Genomic DNA, 20,757 nt, shown 5'->3' on the forward strand with positions numbered 1-20,757 from the left:
TGATCTGAAAAAGAGATCATGGACCTTTCACTGTATAAGCTTCCGCCCACTTGCATTTTCCATGTTTGCTTTCTTTTGGTTTTTGTGTGTGTGTTACATACAGAATGGTGGTCAGGTGTGAGCACACAAAGAAAAAAACCAGTGGCCACATACACAAAAATTTTTTAAAGCGAAAAAAATAAGCAGAGAAAGAAAGAAACCGGTGGCCTTAGCTGTTTGGAGGAAGGGAAAATTTAACATCAGTGACATCAAAGGCAGGAAATGGTGTTTCCCTGCTAATGGCAGTGGAAGGACACAGGGATGGGGAAGACCCAGGCAAACCAGGGCAGGCCCTGGGTACCCCTCAGAGGGGCCCCGTCTGTGAAAAACCAGCTCATTCTGCTGGGAAAGTAGCCAGCCTGCCCCAGGAAGGAAGCCCCAGCAGGGCTACCACCTGGAAGGGACTCTCCAACTGGCCCAGAGGGGCAGACACCAGACAGACACCGGCGTACAAAAGACACCCCCATTCAGGCGGTACACAATCACACAAACCGCGACAGACACACAAATACACCACACAGACATACACACACTCACACACACCCACACACTGAGACACATAATCATAGATACGCAAGAGTAGCCACCAAAGCTGGCCACAGACACACACAGAGACACAACAGATACATATTCAGAGCATATACACCAAGAATAGAAGGACACACAATCGCAGACCTACAATCACACACATACCAAAACAGTGGTGGAGATACACCACACAGGCACATGCTAAGACATGCCCAGAGGTGCAATCATAGATACACAAGATCAGCTGCCCAAGCTAGCCACAAGCACACAAAAGGACACATCCGTGCCCACGATCACACATACCCACTAACACATAGCCTGAAAGAGTCTCAAAGGCTCTGGGGTATGCATTCAGAGACAGACAATATCAGATGCCCAGAGACCACCAAAGGCACTCAAGTCACACACTGACACAGGCTGACCTGGAGAGACTGGCAGAGACACAAAGTACAAGAAACCCAGGCCCCGCCCCCAGTGAAGATCCAGGTCCCACTCTTCGAGCCACCCAAGATCCACCCCCCACAGAGGGGACCCAGGCCCTCCTTCTGGGGGTCTATCCCTCCCTCCCTTAAGGAACCTCTGGGTCCCTTTCCTTGGAGGCGACACCCAGTGTAGGCCGCGGGCGACCCCTGGTGGACCGGGCGCCTCAGTCCAGGGCTGCACTGAATGGGTCGGTGGGAGGGGGGCGTCTAGGCCCACAAAGGAAGGAAAGGTGCTTCGGCATCGACTGCAAAGCCCGGAGTAAGGTGCGTGGCAACGGGGGAGCGGGGACACGGGCGGCCGGAGCGGGATCAGACGGCCTTGGACACGGGAACAGAGCGTGGGAAGCAGGAGTGGGATGGAGGACCCTCACCCGTCCCCACTCGGTGCGATCCCGGGTCCCCGCGGGGAGGGTGCTGCTCCGGGGACTGTGGAAGACGCGATAAGCCCGGCGGCGAATTCCCATTGGTCCGCGCCCGACCAATGAGGAACGGCGAGGACTCCCGGCGGGGCGGGGCAAGACAGGGCAACCGTTGATAGAGATGGAAGGGACCCGCTTACCCAGCCTGGCTCTCAGCCCGAAAATGACCACCAGGGAATCGCCCAAGGTCTGCAATGCCCAGCACGGAGACCGCTGGCCCAGGAGGACTCTCGTCAACTCCGATATGACTTTGACCCGCGGAACCCTGAAAAAGGTGGGCTTGCCCCTCCCAGAGTTGATCCCAATCTCCCAAGCCTTGCCCTCTCATCAGCCCCTCCCACTTCCATGTCATTCTCCCAGGCCCCGCCCACTTCTTAGCCATCATTATCTCAAGCCTTGCCCACCCCCAGTCTCGCCCACTTTCCCATCATTCTCCCTAGGCTCCGCCCACTTCTTAGACAGCAACGTTCCAGGCCTTGCCCACTTTCCTACCCCACCCACTTTTCTACTTTTCTTCGTCCTGCACCATCCTCTCCCCCGGCTCTGCCCTTCTATTGTCTCCTATCTGAAATCCTCGGCCCTGCCCTGGGTTACACTTTTCCAGAACTCCCTGCCCCCTTCCCAGTCCAGACCTTCGAACCATCCCCATCCCTAGTCTGAACTTCCCTGGGGACACCACAGCCTGCGGGTCTCTGAGCATTTTGTCTGAGCATTTAGGCCCCGCCCATTTTGTTCCTCTCTCTACCTTCTTCCAGACCTCACCCACGCTTTCAAGACCTTACCCCACTTCAGACTATATTACAAAGCTACAGTAATCAAGACAGTTTGGTACTGGCACAAAAACAGAAACATAGATCAATGGAACAGGATAGAAAGCCCAGAGATAAACCCACGCACATATGGTCACCTTATCTTTGATAAAGGAGGCAAGCATATACAGTGGAGAAAAGACAGCCTCTTCAATAAGTGGTGCTGGGAAAACTGGACAGCTACATGTAAAAGTATGAAATTAGAACACTCCCTAACACCATACACAAAAATAAACTCAAAATGGATTAAAGACCTAAATGTAAGGCCAGACACTATCAAACTCTTAGAGGAAAACATAGGCAGAACACTCTATGACATACATCACAGCAAGATCCTTTTTGACCCAACTCCTAGAGAAATGGAAATAAAAACACAAATAAACAAATGGGACCTAATGAAACTTAAAAGCTTTTGCACAGCAAAGGAAACCATAAACAAGACCAAAAGACAACCCTCAGAATGGGAGAAAATATTTGCAAATGAAGCAACTGACAAAGGATTAATCTCCAAGATTTACAAGCAGCTCATGCAGCTCAATAACAAAAAAACAAACAGCCCAATCCAAAAATGGGCAGAAGACCTAAATAGACATTTCTCCAAAGAAGATATACAGATTGCCAACAGACACATGAAAGAATGCTCAACATCATTAATCATTAGAGAAATGCAAATCAAAACTACAATGAGATATCATCTCACACCGGTCAGAATGGCCATCATCAAAAAATCTACAAACAATAAATGCTGGAGAGGGTGTGGAGAAAAGGGAACACTCTTGCACTGTTGGTGGGAATGTAAATTGATACAGCCACTATGGAGAACAGTATGGCGGTTCCTTAAAAAGCTAAAAATAGAACTACCATACGACCCAGGAATCCCACTACTGGGCATATACCCTGAGAAAACCATAATTCAAAAAGAGTCATGTACCAAAATGTTCATTGCAGCTCTATTTACAATAGCCAGGACATGGAAGCAACCTAAGTGTCCATCATCGGATGAATGGATAAAGAAGATGTGGCACATATATACAATGGAATATTACTCAGCCATAAAAAGGAACAAAATGGAGGTATTTGTAGTGAGGTGGATGGACCTAGAGTCTGTCATACAGAGTGAAGTAAGTCAGAAAGAGAAAAACAAATACAGTATGCTAACACGTATATATGGAATCTAAGAGAAAAAAAAAAGGTCATGAAGAACCTAGTGGCAGGACGGGAATAAAGACACAGACCTACTAGAGAATGGACTTGGGGATATGGGGAGGGGGAAGGGTAAGATGTGACAGGGTGAGAGAGTGGCATGGACATAGATACACTACTAAATGTAAAATAAATAGCTAGTGGGAAGCAGTCGCATAGCACAGGGAGATCAGCTCGGTGCTTTGTGACCACCTAGAGGGGTGGGATAGGGAGGGTGGGAGGGAGGGAGACGCAAGAGGAAAGAGATATGGGAACATATGTATATGTATAACTGATTCACTTTGTTATACAGCAGAAACTAACACACCATTGTAAAGCAATTATACTCCAATAAAGATGTTAAAAAAAAAAGAGGGTACACAAACACCCCCTTCTCAGGTAGAACCATAAGAAATGTACTAGTTCTTAGCGTTAAGCAAGGGACATGTTCTATTGACCAGAGGACAGAATGCCAAAAAATCAAATTAATTGGAGAGCTGGGTCTTATCCTCCTCAAGTTACTCCCCCTGCAGTTTTCATTCTGCATGTTTATCTGCAAGAAAAACTATTTGTTTTATATTTACTTTGTTCTTTAATAAACACCCTGTAGATTTTCTTAGGATTTAATTAAGGTAGTCAAGTCACTCACAAATTAAGACACAACAAATTTCATATAAAAAAGAAACAATATTTTGTGAAGCAGTCTGATTTTAATTCAGCAATACAAAAAGCATTTATTTCTTTTGCCAAGCCATCATCAAAGTAAAAATCAAATGTTTTGGATGAAATGTCACACCTTGGTTTAAGAAGTTCTTATTACAATATCTGTAGGCTCATTCTGTTTCCTTGACTTTGAGAAATATTTAATGATGACTTTTATTGCTAAGGCAACTCTAATGAAAAGGGTATTGACTTTAATTTGAACCAATATTAATATTGCCCCAAATCTATACTGCTGACAGAAAATGCTTTCCTTTACTAATATCACCCCTCGAAAGTTGCAATAAAAGCCTTGATGTTAAAAAAAAAAAAAAAAATCTTACCCCAAATCAGTCAAGTCCCTGTATGGGATGGGGGCTCCCAGCTAACGGAGTCAGAAAGGCATCAGTTTCCCCGGCCCCGGGGCCGTCCTCGGGAAGGCCACGCCCCCTTGGCCATCTAATTACTGCCCTACAATGGGACCCCGCCCCTGCCCACCTTGGTCTTCACCATTCAGGCCAGCCTCTCCCTGCTGTGTCCGGCCCGACTCTCGAGCTCTAATCCCAGTCTGGGTGGGCGTGCCCACCCCTTCGCCCCCCACAGTCGATAAGCTTACCACATACTGTCTTGGCCTTGCCCGAGCTGGTGGTCCGGTACCAGTGCCTGTGGCCGGGGGACCCGCGGAGAACACCCCCATCCCATCTGCTGCCACACTGCTGGACCGCCAAGCTGTTGGTGGCTTTGGACTTGTTTTGTCTGCTGCTAGGTGAGCCCCCTCCCCAGCGTCCTTGAGCGCCCCGCACCACCACCATGCGGACACCCAAGGGGCCGTGGAGGGGTCTGTCTTCCTGTCTTTATCTGAGGGTCGCTAGATTGGGGGCTGGCTGCCTGCCCTGGTGTGTGTACTTGGGCTGTGTGTCTTCACATCGGTGTGTTCATCAATATATTTCTGGGATGTCTGGGTCAATGTGTGTCCGTGTGAATGGGGAAGATAGGGACTCTCCGCAAGTGTGACTTTGTGTGTTTACGTGTCTTCCTGGGTCTGGGTGTCTGGGTGCTGGGTGAGCATCTGACTGTGCATCTTTTTTTTTTTTTTCAATCTTTCATATGATTTTATTTGCTGCATGTCTCTTTGAGTTGTGGATCTGAGTCTATGTGTCTGTAGTGGGGGAGGTATGTTTGTATTGTGTATCTCTGTGTATGTTTGACTGTGTGTATGTTGTGTGCAAGCCCCTGGGTCTATCCGTATGTCTGGGGCTGGTCTGTGTTGAACTTATATCCATGTGAGTGAGTATGATTCTGTGTGTGTATGCTCATGCACACGTGTGTGTGCGTGTGTATGTGTGTGTCCCTTCGGGTCTCTGGGTTGCATGTTGTGTTGCTGTGTTGTGTGTTGTATTGGTTTTCGGGGGTGTGTGTTCATTGTGGGTGACTCCTATGCAGGCACTTGATCTATAGGAGCCCGTGACTATGCATCTGGGCTGGGGGCGGATCCAATGGTATTTGTGTAGCCAGGTGTGTGTGGGGGTCTATATGGGCCTATGTGTATTGTGGGTATATTGCTGCATTATATGTCTGTGTGTGTACATCTGAATCTGGGTGTCTGGGTCAGACTGTGTGGTTGTATTGTATAATTGTGCATGTCAGACCCTGCGTGTTTGGGAATCTGCGTGGCCTGAGCTTGCTTGGGGTCTCGATGTGTGGCTGGCATATACCAGGGCCCCTCCCCCATTCCCCGGTGGGCAGAGCTAGTGACCAAAACCTCCTCACTGGGGAGGGGAGGCCAGGCTGGGATACTAGCTTTGCCCTCCCTGCCCAGTAAGGGAGCTGGGGACTGTGGGAGGCTGGGTTCCAGCTGCCTGGCTCCACTAAACTTCAGTGGGTGACAGAATGACAGGGTCAAGACAGGGGAGGGAGGCCTGGGTGTAGGCTTTGAGGATGAGTGGGCCAGACACAGAGCCTGGCACCTGCTGGAGACAGGCCCCTTGGTCTGTCTGACTTCAGGATGGCGGTGTCAGGTGAGAGGCCCTGGACACTGCTCACACACAACTTTGCCACCAGTATCTCCCCTCCCAGCTCAATCAGCCACAGAGCCATGGATATAGATGTGAACACATACACAGATTCCAGACACAAGCACACACACACACCAACACAACCCACACATCCATGGACACAATGCATAATCGCTCTCTCTCGCTCTCTCTCTCTCTCACACACACACACACATCGCAGAGAGGAGCACACACACTCAGATATGTACCCATGTATACCACAAACACCTATTCACACCACATACGCATGTCATAGACATAGATACCCATCAGCACACACACACACATTCACACACAAAGACATGCAGAGCCATAATCATACACACATACATCAGGACACACACACATACAGAAAGAGCGAGCCCTTCCACGCTTATCCCCTCCTTATCCTAACCCCTCACCCACCTCATTCACAGGACCCCACCTGTGAATGGGTCCCTGGGGCTCTGGCCTCCTCTGGCCTCCTGGCCATACTGTCCTCTCTGCCCATGTCCCCATGTCCAGGCTGTGGAGATGCCAGGAGGACAGACTGGCTGGAAGGCCTAAGGAGGGTAAACCTCAGTTGACCCATCCATGAGTGGGGTCGTCTCCACCCCCTGCAGTCAGTCTCCCCATCGTGCTGAGTGAGACCGGTTTGCTGGTACCCCACATCCAGGGCTTCTTTTGCAATGACACCACCATCCAATACCCCCGAGTGGCCCATTACATCATCGAAGACTCGGCACTCATAAAGATGGGCTTCTTCATCTCCATCTTCACGGTAAGAGGGTGGCCACTTTCACCTCAGGCTGTGGTGACACACCATGGGCAAGTTCACCTGTTTTTCTGGCAAAGTGGAAACCCCCACCCATTATAGATCTAAGGCAGGAGGAAGTACCACCTCTTTTCCTACTGAAATGCAAAATCTCACTGCTCAATGGCATAAAACTCCTTTCCTTGAGCAAAAGGTTAGCCCCCCACTTTTGACATAATATAGAGGAAACACCCACCTCTCTGCCTTAGGTATGGAACAAGAAGCTCAGCCCCTGCCCCCCAGTGGACAGGGAAGCCCCATCCCTTATATGCAGAAGGCAGGAAGCAGTCCTGCCCCTTTTCTGGGGATCTGGGAAATCTCCCCCTTTCAAACATAGAACATCCTGCCTCTTTCTCCCAGTGACAAGGGAAGTTCCATCATTTTCAGGCATTTGGGAGGAAGTCTATCCTTTTTTCCTGGTATAACAGGAAGCCCCACCCCTTTCATATATGAGACAGGAAATCCTGCCTATGTCTGACAGAAACTAGGGAGATGACCCACCTCTTTTGCTGGTATAACAGGAAGTCCTGCCCCTTTCAGATATGAGACAGGAAATCCTACCTATGTCTGACATAAACTAGGGAGATGCCCCGCCTCTTTTCCTGGTATAACAGGAAGTCCCACCCATTTCAGTTGTGGGATTCCCCCCCCCCCCTTTTCTTGATGATATGGGAAGCCTTATCCCTTGGCTTAGGAAGTCCTGCCCATTTCAGGCACAAGGGTGGGAGAAGTCACCCATTTGTGTGTGTGTGGGATGGAATGAGAAGCCCCACCCTTTTGCCTGGTTTACTGGGAAAGAACAGCCTCCCTTCCATATGAACCTGTCTGAGACAAAGGGTTGGGGATTTTCCACTCTTGTTGCGCCCTCTGCCCTCAGCAGTGACCCCTCACCCCTCTGACACGGCCCCACAGATCAGCCTGGGAGAGTTGATTCATGTCAAGCGCCTGCAGCTGAGCTCGCCAGCCTTCATGAGCGGCACTTACACGGCCATGATCTACAAGCAGCTGGGCACCTTCATTTTTGGCGGCCTGGCCAGCTGCTCCCCGACCAGCATTGCCAAGATGACCACAGGTCACCTGCGGCCCCACTTCCTGGCCGCGTGCCTGCCTGACCCAGCCTCCTTCGACTGCGAGAGCGGCTACGTCACCAACTACACCTGCACAGGGCACCCCGAGGACGTCCTTGATGCCAGACGAGTGGGCGGTCAGGGAGGGGAACCCAGGAAGCATCCCCACCCCACCCCAGCCCCAGCTGATGTCCACCCTGCCCCTGCCCGTCCCCCAGGAAATCCTTCTATTCTGTGGACGCCTCCATCGGGACGTACTCCATGGTGTACTTGGTGGTGAGTGTTGGCCGGAGGTGGGCTGCACACCCGGCAAGGCCAGAAAATACTCCATTGTCCCCCCGCCCGCCCCCACCCCATGCTTGGTGCCAGCAGTGCCAGGCACAGCTTCCATAGAGCTTGTGTGTTCCCCCAGAGTCAGGAGGGCAAGAACGGGGAGGGCCCATTTTCTCTTAAGACTCATTCAGCATCCCTGTCCCAGAACAGCAACTTCCAGAACCCTCTGTCTCCCCCTCCCTGCAGCTGGAGAGGGCCCGTGCCAGGCTGGGTCCATGCCCAGGGCTGGGCTCCGCCAAGGGCAGGGGGAAGGGAAATCAGACCCAACTGAGGTGTAGCTCTAAGGTTTGGGTAATAAAGTGGCAGGAGGAGCAGGGCGGGGGGTGGGGGAACCCCTGGGAAGGAGCCGATGACCCACGGGCATAGACTCGGCTGGCAGAAGTGGATCGCACACATCGGAGCCAGCCCAGAGCACGCGGGCACCGTGGTGGGCAGACACAACGACACAGAAGCCCTGGCTACAGTGCACGTGGTGCTACATGGCTGCCTTCACACCAGCAACGTTTTCTTCCTGAAAGGCAGCCCATCTGACTGCCGGCCGGCCCCCCTTTTTTTTAAAGACAAAGTAACAAAGTAACTACAGCTTCCTGTAGTGATAGCAGGGCTTTGGAGCTGGAATGTACATGCTCTATTCCCAGCCTCAACTGTGTGTGACATTGGGTGAGACACTCAGTGTCCTTGGGCCTCCATTTCCTCATCTGTAAAATGAGTGTGGAAATAGCACTTGCCTCCTAGGGTTGTGGTTTCATGAGTTAACACATAAATGAGCTGATATGCTCAAAGTATTTAGAACAGGATCTGCCCTAAAGGTCACTATTATCATTAATAACGGGCAAAACAGACTCCCTCCGTCCCGGGGGAGTGGGGGTGGTTTGGGGGCTGGGTGCATGCCAACAATGCCAGGAGGTGCACAGACCAATCACACACAGCTAGGAGCCAGGCCTTCCCCTGATTTTATGGACCGAATAGTCAATTTTGTGAACAGAATGTTCTGGGTCTCGGGGAATTCCCCCTCCTCACATGCCCATGTCTGATTTCACCCTAAAGCACACAAAAGCCACTGTCCCGTTCTTCCTGCTCATCAATTTCACCTGATGTTTAAAGAGGGGATTTTTTTTTTCTGTTTTCCATTTCAAAATCAAGAGCCCAAACTCTGATTTTTGAGGGCCCCCTGATGAGGCCAATCTGCTTCGATTAGAGATCTGACACTGGCAGAAAGTGGCAGTGCCGGGTCACAGTATGAGCCTATCTGGAGGGTCTCACCTGAGTCTTGGGAAATCATTCACCATCTAACAATTCTCCCAATATTAATAGCATGAAGTTCTCTTACAATGATGGTTTCGGGGGCCACAGCCCCTACCCTCTTTAGAGGCTGAAATCCACTTCCATATAAAACTGGCAGGCTCGGACAGGCCGGTGGGCACAAAAACGCAGCCGCGGGGTGGATTCCCTCCGGATACCTGCTCCCAGGGTTTCAAGGCGCTGCCCATCCGCCTTCCAGCTCTATGTACAGGCCAGGTCCTGGGGACAGAAAATCTGGCTCTTACGGCCCACCATCCAGCTCCTTTTGTTGTCCCTGGCTCTGTTCACTGGCTACATCCGGGTCTTGGACCATTGGCACCACCCCTATGATGCCATCTTCGGATTCTTGCAGGGAGCTTTGATGGCTTTCTGGGTGGTAAGTGATGCCATGGGACACCTGGGTACCAGGGAGGCTCTGCTTGCCTGAGAGCCATTGGGTACACCTGGCACTCCTCATCTTCCAGGAAGGGAGCCCAGGAGAGGCCAGACTGAAGAGGGAGCGGCCTTGGGGTGTAGATGACGTCAGCCCACCCCAACCCCTCCCCCACTTCATCCCTGCAGGCTTTCTACATCTTGGGCAATGCCAGGTCCCAGAAGCTCCAGGTGCTAGAAGACCACCCATCCCCTGCTCGCCACTTTCCTCCTCATTTCCCCTCTGTATTCCTCCCCTGAGGGCCCTCAGGGAACCCAAGGGATGCCCCGATGCAGAGGAAGATAGAGGGCACCCATTGCTCACCAGAGCCTGTGCTCTCCAGGGGGCTATCCCTTCCAAGGTGGGCTAATCCAGGAAGCCCCACCTCCCTGGAGCTCAGCCCTGACCCCAAATCAGCCCTGCCCTGGTGGGGTGACACAAGAAGCCCCATTTTTCTGGGGGCTGAACCCCAAATCAGCCCCTCCCAGCAGGGCCACTTCCACTTTTATGTTTTGATGATTCTTGATATATTAAATAATAAAATGTCAACACAGGGTTTATGAATTTTTGACAGATATTAACATGGGTTGATGGACTTCCTATTTCAATCCGGGAACCGGGTCTCGGGGATCAACTGTAACAACATTTGATAACCTCAGAAGTTTCAATCGGGTTTCTCGACCTTGGCTATTGCCATTGGCATTTGGGGCCAGATTATCCTTTGCTGCCGAGGCCGTCCGTGTGCAGTGTAGGACACTGAGCAGCCTCTCTAGGCTCCACCCACTGGATGCCAATAACAGCCCCAAGTTGTAAAGATTAAAAATGACTCCAGACATTGTCAAGTTTCCCCTGTGTCTTGGGTGGGGGGCGGGGGGAAGAATCACCCCCAGCTGAGAATTTCTGGCTTAGGGGATTCTGCTGACCCCCCAGGAGACTGTGCTCCATAATCATCTGACCTACTGAAGTCCCAGGATGCTGTACACGTTTAAATCACAGAGAGAGGAAGTAATTCACAGATGCTGGGGGGAGGGGGAGGGGGGTCACCCCCGTTTGTACTGTCTGATCCAGCAGGAGTTTATTCTGGTGTCTAGTGTGAGCCTAAAGATCTAACTCAGTTGTTTTTTGTTTGTTTGTTTGTTTTTCTCAAATAATTAACAGGGTTTCTCAACCTTGAGCACTATTGACATTTGGACCAGATCATTCTTTGGGGGGAGGGGGAGACTGTCCTGTGCATCCTAGAATGTTTAGCAACATCCACTCACTAGATGCCAGTAACACACACACACACACCCCCATCCAGGCATAACAACCAAAAACATCTCCAGACATTGCCAAGTGTCCCTGCGGGGCAGAATCGCTCCCTGTTGAGAACCACAAAATTGGAAGCCACGGGTGAGAGCGTGAGGTCCCAGCCCTTAAGCCGACCTGGCTAATCCCACCCCCACCCCGCAGTAGCCAGAAGCCATGGAGGAGGAGGGAGAGGCTTCCAGGGATGGCAGAGCTGGAGGCTGCCAGCAGAAAGTGGCCCCAAGAAGTCTGGCCTTCGCTTGTGGGGCAGCACAGGAAGTCTTGCCCAGTATTACAATAATAATTGTAATACTAATAGCTACAATTTATCGTTCACTCTGCGAGGGGAAACCGGGGCCATCTTGTTAACTGGGCCATCTTTGGACCCTCGCAACCGCCTAGAGGGCAGGCATTCCTGCCAGCCCCATCTTGCAGGAAATTCAGCCAGAGGGAAGCCAAGTGGCCTGTGCAAGGTCATATACTAATAAATGCAAAGGCAGGGCGATGGATTGGAATAAATTATAACAATGGAGCAGAGAGGTGCCGATCTGGGGGGAGCAAGGCAGCCCGCCGGCCGGGAGCCCTCTATCCCCGCAGTATGTAATCCAGCTATAAGTCTTAATCTTTGATGTTCGACCCCAGGCAAGGCTGAGGGTGACCCCACCTGCGACAGACCCAAAGCCCAACCGAGGTGTCCAGGGGGAGCGCACAGTCCCCCCCCCCCAAACCTCCATCAGCTTCCAAAAGCATCCGCAGTCAAACATGGAAGGGAAATCGTGGTTCTACTTACTACGCAGCTTCAAGACAAGTCCTGCAGAAACCGACCGCCCCCTCCTCCCAAAACTGTCGGCTACTCCGGAGCGGCCAGCTCGGCCCCACTAGGAGCCCTCCCGGTTAATGCGAGGGTTCTGACGAACGAGAACTAAACGGAATGGGGAGGGAGGCTTGGGACGGAGAAACTGAGGCAGGGTCGTTCGGGGCGAGAGCGGGGAGAGGCAGAATCTCCCGGCTGCTTGTTTACCGGGCGCTCTCCCTCCGCCCGCCCAATCCCTGCAAAACCCGGGTCGCCAGGCCTGGCTGGGGGCGGGAGGAGTGGGATGGAGGAAGGTGGTACTGTTGGTGCCTGAGAGGCCTCACCCTCCACGGCCCGGGATGGGGGGCGCACGGAGTCCCGGCTCGCCCCAGCCCCTGCCCCCAGAGGTCTCCAGGCGGCAGGGGAGGGGTATCCGTCCATCCCAGCACCCTCCGTCCCGGGGCGGGACCGGGGGGCGGAGCGGGCCGGTGACCTGCAGTGACGCGAGCCCCGCCCGCTCATATAGAGGCGCTCCAGGATCGCAGAGACCGTGCTTCGCCGCCGCCGCAGTTCCCAGCAACAGCACCAGCGCCGCCGCGTCCACCATCAGCGCCGCCGCCATGCGGGAGATCGTGCACCTGCAGGCCGGCCAGTGCGGCAACCAGATCGGAGCCAAGGTACGCGAGGGACCGGGCCCGGAGAGGCGGTCGAGAGATGCGGATCGCGGTCCACCGAGCTCCGCAGAGCTCCTCCACCATGGGTCTTTTGGGGGACGGGGCCCCCCAGGAGGCCAGCACCCCAGGGACGGAGGGGGAGGGCGCGGGGGGCAGGGCCAAGCTGGGAACAAAGAGGCCCATGGGGGTGGGGCCCAGGCTTCTGTCCGCTTGCCACAGCTGGCCTCACAGCTGGCCCACTGTCCCCTCCACACGCACAAAGAGACCCCGCCCCTCCCCACGGCAGCAGCCAGGGAGCGCTGACCCCGGCCCGCTGGGCTGCGGTGGTGCGTCTGCTCCACCCCGCCCCCACCGCTCCCTTCTTGCTGCCTCATCCTCGCCCGCCCACTCTGCCTCTAGGTTCCACACTCACCTTGCCTGGGGGACAGGTGGCAGCTAGGGAGGTGAGTGGGGGTCCTGAGCCCAGAAGATGGAGGTGGGGCAGACCTGGCCACCGGCTCCACCTTCTTGGTCCTTACCACCGCCCTCCCCCCCCAGTTTTGGGAGGTGATCAGTGATGAGCACGGCATCGATCCCACTGGCACATACCATGGGGATAGTGACCTGCAGCTGGAGAGAATCAACGTGTACTACAATGAGGCCACAGGTAAGGGGCAGGGGACACCTGCCAGAGTGGGGGTGGGGAGGGCCTGGGAGGGGACAGGATGCTGGCTCCTGGCGCTGACCAAGCTGCTCTCCATCTGCTTCTCTGCAGGAGGAAATTACGTCCCCAGAGCTGTGCTGGTGGACCTCGAGCCGGGCACCATGGACTCTGTCCGCTCAGGCCCCTTCGGCCAGATATTTCGTCCTGACAACTTTGTGTTTGGTGAGTCACCGTCATGAGACACAGGCAGGGAGGCCCCCCCCTCCCCAGATTCTTTCATTTCCACATGCTTGGTGAAAATTCTTTTTAAAATTCTTCACCTAGTGTCTAAACTCAGGAACCCAGAGCCCAGCGGGGAAAGCAGATACACAGGCCACTGTGGGAATCCAGGGGAGGCATCTGATACAACCAGGGGAGGTGCAGGGTAGGGAAGGCTTCCCGGAGGAGGTGGCATTTTAATTTAACAGTATGGACCTGAGCCAGACTGCGGTGTTCAAATCCCAGTTCTGCTACTTCATGCAGTCGACAAATACTTATTAGCACCTACTGCATACCAGGCCCTACTGTACCCCCTGGGAATATAGCCAAGAATAAAACAAATAAAGCTCTCTGCCCCCACCCCCGAGCTGACATCCTGGTGGAGGGAGCTGGGAAGATAAATAAATGGGAAGAGAAGAGAAATAAGTCAAACTCAGGCACTGATTGAGTCATCTTGGTGATTTGGGACAGGCCCTTCAATCTCTCTGTGCCCATCTCCTCATCTTTAAAACAGGGATTATACAAAAACTTACTTTTCAGGATCGTGAGACTTAAAGCCACTAGAACTTAGAACAATGCCTAGCACAGAGAAAAAGATAACTAAGCATTTGATGTTTTGTTGTCATTTTTATTATCATTATCACTATTAATGTCTGCAGCCTAAAAGGTGAATAGGACTAGGGTTGACCAAAGGGCAATGAAGGGAGGAAAGGTGTGTAAGACAGAGGGAACAGCATGTGTGAAGACAGTGGGCACATTTGCAGCACTCAGATTGAAGGGGCCTGCACACTCTGAACAACCGTGTAGGAAACATTTCCTGGTACCTCTAGCTCAAGCTAAATGCACATCCCCACCTGACCTCAGGCCCCAGGCTCCCCCTCCCCCAGCGCCTCTCCTCCTAGTACACAGTAGTTTAGTCTGGAGTCTAGGGATTGATGGGACAAGCTATGTGACCTTGGACGAGTGACTTCCCCTCTCTGGTCTGTGCAAAGATTCAGGAAGGTAATGATGATCATGTGTGGTTATGGCACACAATAGGTCCTCAGGAAGTGGCTGTGGAAAGACTAAATGAGGTTGACCAAAAGATGTGAGGGATTCTAGGATGATTATGGGCGGCTCCAGTCGGGCCAAAAGATTCTGTGGCCTCTAGTAGGTGAGGCAGGGGAGGTGGTAGAAAAGTGTGGACTCAGGAGCCAGACCACCTAGTTCAAATCCTATTCTCTCAGAGGAGGTGACATTGACCAGAGACCTGAAGAGTCAGTCAGGGGAGTACCTGGGGGTAGAGCATTCCAGGCAGAGGGCACAGCACGTGCAAAGGCCCTGGGGCAGGACCAGGCCTGGTGTGTTGGAGGAACAGTGAGGATGCCCATGTGGCTGGAGCAGAGTGAGGGAAGGGGAGAGAGGGAGGATTGGAGGGCAGGGAGGGGATGGGGGCAGGTTGTGCAAGGCCTTGTAGGCTGTAGGGAAGATTTGGGCTTTTATCCCGGGGAGGTGGGAGTCCTGGAGGGCTGTGGACAGAGAAGGGACTGGACCTGACTCAGGTGCTCACCGGCGCCCTCTGGCTGCTGCAAGGAGAACAGACTGGGGGGAGGCTGTGGGAGGACCAAGGCAGAAGCGACTGTACTGATCCAGATGGGCAGTGAGGGGGCCAGACCAGGATGGAAGCAGAGGAGGGGGCAAGAAGAAATGTTACCTGTTCACAAAAATACCAGTCAATATTCTAATCCTAATCCTTGTCCTCTGGAGCTTGCATTCCCCTGTGAAATTACAGACAATAAACATGATTAATTTTAAAAAACAGGTTTATCACTTCTGCGGAGGGTAACAAAGTCCTAAAGAAGGGGAAAGAGGGAACCATGTAGGTATCTGAGGGAACAGCATTCCAGGCAGAGGGACCAGCATATGCAAAGGCCCTGAGGCAGGACTGTGCCAGGTGTGTGGCAGGGACAGCAAGGAGGCCTGTGTGCTTGGGGCAGAGTGAGCGAGGGGGAGAGAGGGAGGAGGGGAGGGCAGGGAGGGGATGGGGCAGGTTGTTCAGGGCCTTGTGGGCCGAAGGGAGGACTTAGGCTTTTACTGAAAGATGGAAGAACTGGGGTGATTTTGAGCTAAGGCAGAACATGATTTAGGTTTTATCAGAATCCTTCTGGCTGCTGGGTGAAGGGAAGCAAGGATGCAACCCGAGAGAACAATTCATCATAATAGTAATAACAATAATAATAATATAATGATTTTGTTATTATTATTATTCAACTACTAGGATGGCTGGGAGTGCGGTGGAGGGTGGGCTTTCCCCATATCAGCCTGGGTGTCCCCTCCCCTTCCCTCTTCAGGCCAGTCTGGAGCCGGCAACAACTGGGCCAAGGGCCACTACACAGAGGGTGCCGAGCTGGTGGACGCGGTCCTGGACGTGGTCCGGAAGGAGGCGGAGAGCTGTGACTGCCTGCAAGGCTTCCAGCTGACCCACTCGCTGGGCGGGGGCACGGGGTCCGGGATGGGGACCCTCCTCATCAGCAAGATCCGCGAGGAGTTCCCGGACCGCATCATGAACACCTTCAGCGTGGTGCCCTCGCCCAAGGTGTCGGACACGGTGGTGGAGCCCTACAACGCCACGCTGTCCGTGCACCAGCTGGTGGAGAACACAGATGAGACCTACTGCATCGACAACGAGGCGCTGTACGACATCTGCTTCCGCACCCTGAAACTGACCACGCCCACCTACGGGGACCTCAACCACCTGGTGTCGGCCACCATGAGCGGGGTCACCACGTGCCTGCGCTTCCCGGGCCAGCTCAACGCCGACCTGCGCAAGCTGGCCGTGAACATGGTGCCCTTCCCGCGCCTGCACTTCTTCATGCCCGGCTTCGCGCCGCTGACCAGCCGGGGCAGCCAGCAGTACCGGGCGCTGACGGTGCCCGAGCTCACCCAGCAGATGTTCGACGCCAAGAACATGATGGCGGCCTGTGACCCCCGCCACGGCCGCTACCTGACCGTGGCCGCCGTGTTCCGGGGCCGCATGTCTATGAAGGAGGTGGACGAGCAGATGCTGAGCGTTCAGAGCAAAAACAGCAGCTACTTCGTGGAGTGGATCCCCAACAACGTGAAGACGGCCGTGTGCGACATCCCGCCCCGCGGCCTGAAGATGGCCGCCACCTTCATCGGCAACAGCACGGCCATCCAGGAGCTGTTCAAGCGCATCTCGGAGCAGTTCACGGCCATGTTCCGGCGCAAGGCCTTCCTGCACTGGTACACGGGCGAGGGCATGGATGAGATGGAGTTCACCGAGGCCGAGAGCAACATGAACGACCTGGTGTCCGAGTACCAGCAGTACCAGGACGCCACGGCCGAGGAGGGGGAGTTTGAGGAGGAGGCCGAGGAGGAGGTGGCCTAGGGCCGCCTCCATCCCTTCACATCAGCGCCCTGCTAGGATGCTGACCTTTGACCCCCCAAGAACCCCCTGCTTCACCTCCCAGCCTGACTCCCCTCTGACCCTACAACCTTGCACCTCTTCCCCCACCAACCTTTGACCCTTGAGCCCCACTTTATCTCTGACCCCCCTTGAACTCTCCCACCTTGGACACCCCTATGAGCCCTGCTTCACTTCTGACCCTACAAGCCCCACCTTTAACTCCATGATCCCTCCTTCACCCCTGACCTCTCCACCCTTGACCCCCCCACGAGCCCCATTGCACCCCCCAGACCTATAAGCCCTGGTTTACTTCAACCCCTCCCTCTGAGTCTCTCCCTTCATCTCTGAACTTGCCTCACCTTTGACCCCACAAGTCCCACCCACCCTCCGAACTGACCACCTTTCTGGCTTCCGTGACCCCCCATTTCCTTCCTGAATTCACTCCTGTCAGCTCCCGCCGACCTTGGTTTTCCAGGGGTGCTGCTGGGGGAGAAAGAAGCCCTGGAGCATGTGGGCAAGAGAGGCTGCTCCCCGACCCTCCCCGCTGCCTCACCCTCAATAAATTAATTGTTGTCCTGCCGTGTTTCTGCCGAGTGTGCTTTTCATCGTCCTGTGGGAAGGTCACGTGAGGGCTCCTCCCTATGGGATGGAGGTGGGTGCTGAAGGAACTTCTAATCGGGGGGGGGGGGGGGGGTGGGGAGAGGGCAGGGATTTCAGAGTCAGACAGACCAGGCTACGCCACTAACTCACCCTCTGGTGTTGAGCAAGATGCTGGCCCACTCTGAGCCTCGATTGGCTCACCTGTAAAATGGGCTCATATGTTTTCCCCCCATGCCCCACCCCAAGGATGTTTGTAAGGACTCAAGGGCACAGTACCTGGCACTGGGTGGGTTCTTAGTGATGGAGATGCTGCCACTCTCTGTGGGGCATCTTGCGAGAATGGAAAGCTGGAGGGGGGAGTCTCTAGGGAAGGAAGCTGGGGAGATGGCAACCGGGGGTAGTGCCCAAGGGGCAGTCCTGCCAGAGTCGCTGACATGTGTGAAGCACTTTGATGGCCTGGCACATGCCTTATCTCATAACCCTCACACCAACCCTGTAAGAGCTGAACTTTTAGGGAATTCCCTGGCAGTCCAGTGGTTAGGACTCCTCGCTTTCACTGTAGAGGGCACAGGTTCGATTCCCGGTCGGGGAACTAAGATCCCACAATCTGCACGGCACGGCCAAAAAAAAAAAGATCTGAGCTTTTAGAGAGACAAAGTATATAAGTTAGCTCTTGCTGAGTAACAAACTACCCACCCCCCAAAAAATGTAGGGGCTTAAAGCAACAGCAGTTATTTAGTTTGCTCCCAACTCTGCAATTTGGGCAGGGCTTGGCAAGGCAGCTCATCGGTGCTCCCTGTGGCATCAGCTAGAGAATCCTGCTGGAGGCTGAGGGATCTCCTTTCAAGGTGGCTCACTCAACATGACTGCCAAGTTGATGCCTCGGGGCTCAGCAGGGGCAGGTAGAAGGGGGTGTCAGTACCTCTCCATAGTCTGCTTGGGCTTCCTCACAGCATGGTGGCTGGGTTCTCCAAGAGCAAACATCCTAAGAGAGCAAGGCAGAATTCATTGCATTTTTCTGACTTAACTTTAGAGGTTGCTTGGTGTCCTGAGGACTCCTAATTGAGGTTTTCACAAAGGCCTGTTTAGGTTCAAGGGGATGGACTACAAACCGCACCTCTTGAGGGTAGAGTGGCAAGATTCTAGAAGAGCATGTGGAATGGAAGATACAGCTATGGCCAGCTTTGGAAATTACAATTTGCCACACAAAGCATCTTGTCCATGGTCCCATGGCTATGAAGCAGTGACACGGTATTCAAACGCTGACAGTTTAAGTCTAGAACTCTGATTGCATTTTATCAGCCAGGGTTCAGTGCAGGGACCATTCTAGGCATATCAAGCAGAAAGGGATTGGATACAAGGATTTAGGAGCTTACAACATCGTTGGAGGGGCTGAGAGAGGGGGCTATATATAGGCCAGTGCTTAAACTTTAATGTGCAAAAGAGTCACCAGGACAGCTTTGCAAGAACACAGCTTCCTGAGTTCCACCGTATAGTTTCTGATTCAATTTTGGGGTTGGGGGGGGGAGACTTTGCATTTTTAGCAAGCTCCCAGGTGATGCTGATAATGCTGCCTATGAGACCACCTTTTGAGTAGCCCTGGAATAAACTGGAACACCACCCTGGGAGCTGCTTCTCTGCACAGTGGAGAATCAGGAGGCTGCCACCGGAACTGTTGAGTTCAGAAACACTGCCCAACACCCACAAAGCCACAGAGATAGGTCCCCTAGAGTGCTGAACAAAAATTAATTAAAATGAATTTTAAATAATTTTAAATAATTAAACACACACACAGAGTTCTGCCTCACTTCTACCTTCCAAATCTCTCATGAGCGTTTCTCATTGGTCGAACCTAATCTGCATCCAGAACCAGAGCTGCAAAGAAGTCTGGGAAATGTAGTTCCCCCCTCCCGCAGCTTCTGGTACAGAGGCCAACAAGGAGCGAGAGAGGGAGAGAGAGAGAGAGAGAGAGAGGGAAGGAGGGATGCTGAGAGCCAATTAACTTTTTCCACCAGGCTCTTCGATGGACCACCAGCCCCGGATGGGGCCCCGGCCCCCTCCCTGGGTCCCACTGCAACCAGGAGGAAGGAGAAGCATGGGAAAGGCAACCTGTGAAATCCAGCCTGCCGCCACCGTCATCTCAGCAGGCCCAGCCCAGCACCGGGCGGTGGAGCAGAAAGACGACAAACTAGGCAGTGAGCTTGGCTGTCTTTATTATCCCAAACCTAATGTGGCCCCAGAAGAAGTCCCTATTCTGCCCAGCTAAATCCCCTTCGCCAAGAAATGACACCACCTGTGTGCTCAAATCCTGCGTCTGGAAGTCAGCCTTGACTCATTGTTTTGTAGACCCAACCATTCTTCTTATCTTTTGCTGAATCTGATACCCACCAGGGTTCTTGGCCTTCCCCAATCAATAGAAATTGACTAGAGCCCAGACGAGAAATTCAGGCTAGGCTTTATTGGGGCCCCTGCTGCAGCAGGAGGGAGCGAGAACAAACATCAGTTTCCTTTGCTTGCTCACTTGCTAAGCAGGGGTGCGGGGGAGGCGAGCTGGTTCTTTATATGGGGTGAGGGTAGCGGGGTGTGTCCAGGGGGTTGGGACGGAAGGATGGCTTAAGTGGCTTGCCCACCCCTCTGGTGGTGTTGAGTGCAGGGGGCATGCCCAGTACCCTGCTTTTGCTCCCAATACCCTGTTTTTGCTACAGGCTTTTCAAAAGTGGCAGTTGGGTTTTCTTGGTCTCTTTGTATCTTTTGGGTCCAGAATTTGCCCCAACTGCACATGCACTCAGTTATTTTTTGTCCCATATAGTTTCCTTGTATTTTGTTGCTCAAGGAGAGGTGTATCCAGGGGCAAGCACTGCAGCAAAGGGTCCCAGGTCCCAGCCTGTCTCAAGTCGAGTTGTCTCTGTCTCCAAAATGTATCCTGGGGACTTCCCTGGTGGTCCAGTGGTAAAGAATCCGCCTTCCAATGCAGGGG

At 53.3% G+C, this 20,757-nt stretch overlaps 2 protein-coding genes across 3 annotated transcripts; both read left to right on the forward strand.

Moving 5' to 3' along the window:
- Positions 1–1,589: 1,589 nt before the first annotated feature.
- Positions 1,590–10,402, forward strand: LOC130707229 (phospholipid phosphatase 3-like). Its single transcript, XM_057540468.1, has 5 exons — positions 1,590–1,742; positions 4,762–4,924; positions 6,815–6,972; positions 7,918–8,348; positions 10,269–10,402. Exons 1-5 carry the CDS (start codon positions 1,590–1,592, stop codon positions 10,315–10,317), a joined length of 954 nt encoding a protein of 317 aa, XP_057396451.1. The 3' UTR covers positions 10,318–10,402.
- A 2,317-nt stretch (positions 10,403–12,719) lies between these two features.
- On the forward strand, positions 12,720–17,763 carry TUBB4A (tubulin beta 4A class IVa). Of its 2 annotated transcripts, XM_057541193.1 has the most exons (5): positions 12,731–12,876; positions 13,273–13,316; positions 13,411–13,519; positions 13,628–13,738; positions 16,105–17,763. In XM_057541193.1, exons 4-5 carry the CDS (start codon positions 13,678–13,680, stop codon positions 17,160–17,162), a joined length of 1,119 nt encoding a protein of 372 aa, XP_057397176.1. In that variant the 5' UTR covers positions 12,731–12,876; positions 13,273–13,316; positions 13,411–13,519; positions 13,628–13,677; the 3' UTR covers positions 17,163–17,763. The 2 variants fall into 2 exon arrangements, with proteins under 2 accessions (XP_028019068.2, XP_057397176.1); XM_028163267.2 differs by lacking the exon at positions 13,273–13,316 and having other exon boundaries at positions 12,720–12,876.
- Positions 17,764–20,757: the final 2,994 nt, after the last annotated feature.

This window comes from Balaenoptera acutorostrata, chromosome 2 (genome assembly GCF_949987535.1).
Source record: "Balaenoptera acutorostrata chromosome 2, mBalAcu1.1, whole genome shotgun sequence".
Taxonomy (NCBI): Eukaryota; Metazoa; Chordata; class Mammalia; order Artiodactyla; family Balaenopteridae; genus Balaenoptera; species Balaenoptera acutorostrata.

Coding starts and splice junctions, on each gene's coding strand:
- LOC130707229 (XM_057540468.1), top strand. CDS start 1,590: ATGGAAGGGACCCGCTTACCCAGCCTGGCTCTCAGCCCGAAAATGACC. Junction 4,925..6,814: donor CTTGTTTTGTCTGCTGCTAG/GTGAGCCCCCTC, acceptor CACCCCCTGCAG/TCAGTCTCCCCATCGTGCTG. Junction 8,349..10,268: donor ACTCCATGGTGTACTTGGTG/GTGAGTGTTGGC, acceptor TCATCCCTGCAG/GCTTTCTACATCTTGGGCAA.
- TUBB4A (XM_028163267.2), top strand. CDS start 12,820: ATGCGGGAGATCGTGCACCTGCAGGCCGGCCAGTGCGGCAACCAGATC. Junction 13,520..13,627: donor GTACTACAATGAGGCCACAG/GTAAGGGGCAGG, acceptor GCTTCTCTGCAG/GAGGAAATTACGTCCCCAGA. Junction 13,739..16,104: donor TCCTGACAACTTTGTGTTTG/GTGAGTCACCGT, acceptor TTCCCTCTTCAG/GCCAGTCTGGAGCCGGCAAC.